Source organism: Octopus bimaculoides, chromosome 1 (assembly GCF_046866305.1).
Source record: "Octopus bimaculoides isolate indiv1 chromosome 1, ASM4686630v1, whole genome shotgun sequence".
NCBI classification, from domain to species: Eukaryota; Metazoa; Mollusca; class Cephalopoda; order Octopoda; family Octopodidae; genus Octopus; species Octopus bimaculoides.
The window spans coordinates 116,139,259-116,146,758 of NC_142928.1; the positions used below are offsets into that span (position 1 = coordinate 116,139,259).

The 7,500-nt window shown below is 35.1% G+C and overlaps 1 protein-coding gene across 50 annotated transcripts in view; it reads right to left on the bottom strand.

Moving 5' to 3' along the window:
- LOC128248352 (uncharacterized) overlaps nucleotides 1–7,500 on the bottom strand; it is a 174,164-nt gene that overhangs the window by 11,514 nt on the left and 155,150 nt on the right. For all 50 annotated transcript variants that reach the window (XM_089356680.1, XM_089356635.1, XM_089356467.1 and 47 more), the window contains one exon: nucleotides 5,899–5,934. In XM_089356680.1, coding sequence (XP_089212806.1) covers nucleotides 5,899–5,934 — 36 coding nt within the window. The remainder of the gene's footprint in view (nucleotides 1–5,898; nucleotides 5,935–7,500) is intronic.

Genomic DNA, 7,500 nt, shown 5'->3' on the forward strand with positions numbered 1-7,500 from the left:
TAGGTTTCTTAAAATTGCTTTTCTGTATCAAATAATTTGTCGCAAATTATATCTTCAATTAACGAAAGAAAATTATCTAATTTTTATAGCAATTATAGCCATATTAAATGCAACAATAGTAATGCTCTTGGAATAAATGTTAGTATGAAATATGTACTCGAGTCACCTAGTGTACAAGTGGAAACAACCCAAGTTAAAACCCAACTCACCCTCTTAAATATAGGTAACTTGGTAAATAGCAATCATACTGAATGGAATGGTATAAAACAGAATAATAATATGAGTAGTAATGAAAATATATTTTGCGATTGCAAGATTAGAAGTCAATATTTATTTTAAACTACTGTCACCAAAAAAATGTTGTTAATTGACGTAAAGTGAAATCTGAAGGAAAGAGTTTCTTGTACACAGGGGCAACGTATAATTTTATCAAGAAACGCATCTCTAATCACTTTGCACCTTTAATAATAGGAACAGGTCCTCTAGTACTAGCCTCAGTAAATTTATTTGGGACTTGAAAGACAAGAAAAAACGCTTTTCTGTAGAGTGGGAGATTGTAAGCAAGGTTGCTGCTTATAAGGTTGAAAATTCTTTTTGCTTTCTCTACCTCGAAGAATTATACCAATCCTGTATTACAGGCGGTGCCTCTTAAATGCGAGGGTTGTGACTGGTTTTTCATGTGTTCACGCTTCTAAATGGGATTTCAAAAACTACCATTAGGTATATTATTATCATAAATAAATTCATTATATGTTAAACCTACTAGTGCTTTGAATAGATCGGTGTTTCATGTTTAATACACTAACATTTTCAACTATAAGAATAAAGAATTTTTAGTAGATATCATAGAAATATCAAATATTATATTAAAATATTGATATTTAAATATTAATATTTCATCTTAAATTCGTGGAAGGAGACTGATTTTTCATGTATTCTGGCATGTTTTTGGGTGTTAAAAAACTGCCATCAGTTACATTACTATTATAAATAATTAATTATATATTAAAGCTACTAGAACTTTGAATCTGTCGATACTTCATTATTTATTACACTAGCATCTGTAAATATAAGGATGAAATAATGCTTAATGGATATAATATTGATACAAAAATATTAATTAAATAGTAAAGATGTATATTAGGTTTTCTGCGCAGGAAGCAGTATCATATATAGTTTCTATAGATTTAATTAAGCACGTTTATCATGAATATGTCATTGATATTTTATAATATAATTCATTAATCTAAGATAATGATGAAACGTATTGATTTTGTAGTTGTTGTAGCTTTAGTAATTTAGGCTTATATATAAAATTTTTAACAATTGGATTTGGAAACATTTATCTTTTCTTTTGTTTACATAGTTTGTATTGATCATAACTATTACACACAAATATATAGATGACGCGGTACTCTAATATGGTAATTAACATATTAGAGTCCCTAGACTCTGAGTAGATCCCTTCATATGATATTCTCTTTGAATGCTTCGTGGATATTTGAAACTGATATGCACACCGCACTTTTCAAATTGAACTCACTATAAAGGGGCCCGAAACTTTATTCAATTTCTCAATTTTAGATGTTGCAAAAAAAATTGCGTATGTGTGTGTTAATGTATGTATGTATGTATGTATGTGTGTATGTATGTATGTGTGGAGGCGCAATGGCCCAGTGGTTAGGGCAGCGAATTCGCGGTCATAGGATCGTGGTTTCGATTCTCAGACCGGGCGTTGTGAGTGTTTATTGAGCGAAAACACCTAAAGCTCCACGAGGCTCCAGCAGGGGATGGTGGTGAACCCTACTGTACTCTTTCACCACAACTTTCTCTCACTCTTACTTCCTGTTTCTGTTGTGCCTGTAATTTAAAGGGTCAACCTTGTCACACTGTGTCACGCTGAATATTCCCGAGAACTACGTTAAGGGTACACGTGTCTGTGGAGTGCTCAGCCACTTGCACGTTAATTTCACGAGCAGGCTGTTCGGTTGATCGGATCAACTGGAACCCTCGACGTCGTAAGCGACGGAGTGCCAACATGTATGTATGTACGTACGTACGTATATATATATATATATATATATATATATATATATATATAAGAAAAACGAGATGACACCGGAAAAAACAACGGTTATGCAATGAACTTCATTAGCATACAGTGTTTCTGCTACAGGTTGCAGTGAATTTTTAGTTGCGTACCCGGAAAAATCCCCATAGCTTCATATATATATTCACACACATACACACACACACGCACACACACACACACACACATACACACACACACACACACACACACACACACACATATACATGTATGTATATATATATATATATATATATATATATATAGGAGTAAATGTATTGAGTCATCCCATAAATAATGAGGGTTTTTTCAATTGCATGGACTAAATTTGGAGCAGGGAAGGATAAACTACCTGCATCAATTTGCTATAAAAGCAGGTAGTAATTTTACCTTTTTTAACTTATTCTTAGTGTACGATTTGAAGAACGCAATTCGATTTTAACAGTTATTTTTCCAAAGCTACAATGGAAGTGACAAAGGAGCATATCCGGCATATTTAACTTTATAAGTTCAATAAAGGCAACAACGCAACGGAAAGTACGAGGAACATTAATACAGTATATGGGGATCGGACAATAAGCGTAAGCCAGTGGCAACGGTGGTCCCAGAAATTCCGAGCCGGAAACTACAGCCTAGAAGACGAGTCTCATCCTGGAAGATCTGTAGTGCTCGACAAGGACGTCCTGCAAACCCTGGTGGAACAAAATCCCATCGTAAGTGTTGAGGAATTAGCAGAGAATTTGGTCATTCAACCATTTATCGACACCTGCGTGCCATAGGAATAGTCAGCAAATTGGGTCAATGGGTTCCTCACAAACTTTCAGAGTCTGATCGCGCGCTGAGAGTGAATGTGTACTGATCTTTGCCCTCACGCCTCAGCTGCTTGCAACGTTATACCATAAAGGAAAATTATAGTCATCAACTAAACTTGACTAAGGATGTGAATAATACCTACATTGCTAGAAATAAGAGCTAAAATGCTTCAATGCTGTTACAAAGCACATAACTCTGATAGGGGCTGCAATCGCTCCGAAAACTGAACCGAGAATTCCTTAAAATGACCGGCCAGTTCCAGCAATTTCCATTGCCATCTTCAATAAAGCCAGCTCGTTCGGTTGATTCCGAGCTAGCTCGCCTATCAGAGAACATATATTCACTATAAAAATCTATTGATTGTTTTAGCAAATCGCTAATGTGTATACAAAAAAAAATTAATTAATAAAAACAGCTATTTGCAACGTTATACCGTGAAGGAAAATTATAGTTACCAATTAAACTTGACTATGGGTATGAATAACACCTACATTACTAGAAATAGAAGCTAAAATACCAAATGCTTTTACAAAGCACGTAACATTTTTATGCTGAATTATACTCTGATAGGCGAGCTAGCCCGAACGAGCTGGCCTTACTGAAGATGGTAATGGAAATTGCCAGAACTGGCCTGTCAGTCAAAGGATTTCTCGGTTCGGTGTTCGGGGCCATTGCAGCCCGTATCAGAATATATGTTATGTGCTTTGTAACAGTATTGGAGTATTTTAGCTCCTATTCTATCAGTGTAGGTGTTATGTATATACATATTCTTTTTGGAACAATTAATATCGAAGCAAGGTTATAAACAATAACGTGTAAATACTGAGTTAAAAAGCCTTGGACAGAAAAAGTTGAAGGCTGTTCATGATGAAATGACTTCCATATTACCTTCTACTGAATCAATTTAACAGCGATAATTATTCATGTAATTATTAGATACTTAACAATGTTTTCACGTTTGTCATAAATGTTCGTAATATAATTTTGGGTATTCTTTCAAATAAATATCTTAATATGTGTATGCATATATACTTAAAAGAATACATGAATACTTAGAAAGGCTTTCCATCTGGAAAAGGCATTTAATGATGGTAGAGAGCTGTTGCTTGCAGAGATATATGCGGGAGTGGGTGATTCATCTGGAATTTGCTGGAGATATTCGTTCAGGACCCGTTCTCTTATACTGAGTTAAATACCGAGTTAAAAAGGTCATTCAGGTAATTAATTGCAATGGCTTGTTTCTTTGAACGTCTGTATTGTAATTTCACCAATTTTCTCAACACATTTGTTATAACGTAAATAATATTTATTAATTAGATATACTAGCAGAAAGACCGCCCTCTGGGCAGTTTTCTGCTAGCCCCCTGGTTATATTTTCACATTTGATTCCCAACTCTAATAATTTTTATGATATTTTACATCTAATTATTTCTTTGTATAATAGTGCTCACTTGCTTAGTAAATATTGCTTCCATTGTTTTATCACAGTCATTCATAGTCTCTCTTTTTTAAACAAACATCACGGCAATCCAACAACAGAGGGGGAAGCAGTTTGTCAAGTTTTACTTTCCTCAAAGCAACAGAGATTTCAATTCAGCAGCCCATCTGTAAGCTTTGCAGTGTGTGTGTGTGTGTGTGTGAGAGAGAGAGAGAGAGAGGGGGGGAGAGAACATCCCAAAACTAGCCTCTTCGTTTCTTCATCATTCTCGCATGTATTGATGTTTTTCAATATTTCCCCCCATAAATACATTTATATGTTATGAAAACGAAATTTTTTGAGAAATTGTGAGTTTTTTGCAACCCCACTTCCTGTACCTGATTGTTTCTGTTTAGAAAGTAAAATATTGGAGAACCTGAGAAGGTTATTGCTGGCATTTATCCACAATGATTTATGTAAACGAGTTATGTAAATGTTAGTTCATTTTAATAGCATACTTTTCGGTTAGAAAATGTTTTTTCTTACACACACACGACTGAAGTTTGACTAAAGTGGGGGTAAAAATTTATATTACAGTTTATTTTGTTGTTTATATTCCACCAATGCACCACGCGTGTGTTTTTCTTCGGCATCATCATTCCATAAAATTTGTTTCATGGGAGAAAACTATTGAAAAATATCAATACGTGAGAGAGTAAAAAGGGAGGGCGATTTGGGTCGTGCTAGAAACAACAGCGAAACCTCCCTTGAATTGTTCACCTTTTCCTCTGAAAATATTTACAATTTTTTTTTCTAACCGGAAAGGCTCCTCCCATGGTTTTTAAGTTTAAAAAGATGACAAAAATCGGTCCGGATAGTTATTATTGGAAGGCTTATAGCGTTCCAAGCTGCCATAAAAACAAAATTACTTTTGAATTATTTTTACAAAAAGTATACGTGTATTTTTTTTTTAATTATTTAATGAATAATATTTTTACATTATGTATACATTAATAGAATAAACTGTCGTTTTCCAACTAGCGAAATAAAACTTGAAATGAAAACATTGAAACAGAAAGTGAGACTTTGCAAATAAAAATGTAATACTCTGCAGTAAATGCATTGACTATTTTAATTTGTGAAGAATTGGGCGCAGTGAATGCAATGAATATTTAAATTTGTGAGAAATTGGAGTTTAAAATTTCAATAAACTTAAGAAATCGAAATTATAGGATATCTCTTAGAACATGAAATTATAAAAATATTTAATAATTGCTTTCTTTTAGTACTTTTAGTAACTGTTACCTACCTAATTAATAAACAGCTTTCTCCATTATAGTATAGATGTACAAAGGCGGCCAGCTGGCAGAATGGTTTACACGCCGGGCAAAATGCTTAGCGGCATCAAATTCAAATTCCACCGGGGTCAACTTTGCCTTTCATCCTTCTGAGATTGATAAAATAAGTACCAGCTGAATATTGGGGCCGATGTGATCGATTTACTCCCACACCGAAAATGCTGGCCTTGTGCTGAATTAATAATTAGATATATGAACGAACGAATATTTTGGATACTTACTCTTTGCGTCGTCATTACATAACGCTTCGTCAACCACTGAAAAATATTAAAGCATATTCTTTTATAAAACTAACTGCAAACGAATAAATTATTTTTCTATAGTAAGAATTTTCCGTTGGCACAAACCCATAAATATGTTGGGCGTATAATGCTAAAATTACTTAACTGGAATTTATTTTATTGTTTCTAAAAGAATTACAAGCAAAACTGATAAATTCAGAATTTCATCCAGTCCCTAGAAAATATTAGAAAATATTGTTTGGTAGCTTATAATTTTCTAACAGGCTGTCAATTGCTTCATGCTGATTTTTAAGTTAATAGCAAAGTTAAGGTGTAAGATTGTGTGATGTTCATATCTTTCCTGGAAGTAGTAGAGACAGAATAAATGAAAACGATGGATATTTAACAATTATATACCACACTACGATAAATATACCCAAGTGCTCGACCTTTCTATAATATTTAATAATTCTTGCTTTCAGACTGGATGGATTTTATTTCTTTCTATTTTAAGAGAAAACTTAACTGTTTTTCTTCGTTTTTGTATTTGGTTTGCAAGATTTTTTATGTAAATTTGTGTTAGAATGACAGCCGGATATAAGAAAATTCGTGCAAATAAATACATATAGCCATGAACACTTCCTATACACAACCATACACATCTACGCACACGCACAGATGGGTACTCACACACGCGCACACGTAAATACACACTCACAGAAATGGAAGAACATGCAAACACACACATTCACATACACGCACCATGCATACACACTTACACACATATGCTCAGGTACATGCGCACACATGCGTACGTACGCACATGAACGTACGCGCGCGCGCGCGCACACACACACACACAAGAAAACACACACGCAACCATGCACACAGTCGCTTACTTATTCACACCGCACGCACACGCAGATATGAAAACACACGTACCGGTATGCACTCATATAAGCACGCACTCACACACACACATACATACACACACACACACACAAACATACACACTCACAGAACCGACTCAACCACACAAACATCCAAACTAGACGCTCATACACACCTACCCTGTTTTCGTTTTCTCCTCCCCTTCCCCTCATAAGGAACTACATTCATTAATTTTTACGCAAGCCAACCCCAGCAGATCTGAGATCGAACTGGCATGGAATAAAAAAAGGCAGAACTCTTAAAGAGGTCGTGGATGATCAATACACACATACTCAAAAAAAGAAGCACACATGAGCAGTGAGGCGGATGTACACACACAACCATACACAGACGCATGCACGCACACACACACACAAACTCAAACACACGCAAACACACACACGCACACATATACTTGTTTACTCTCATCCTTACTTTCTTTTGTAAGCAAACACACATCTACATACACACAGGCATAATATCAATTGTCTTACAAGCTCAAGGCAATCCTTCAAGAGGGAGGGAGAGAGAGAGAGAGAGAGAGAGAGAGAGAGAGAGAGAGAGCAAGTCATTGTAGTATCTGCGATTAGCGACGGAAGAACTTTGACCAAAAACTGGCTGATTGTTTTAACCAGCACATTAAAGAAACGATCGATTAGTTTGTTTGTTAAT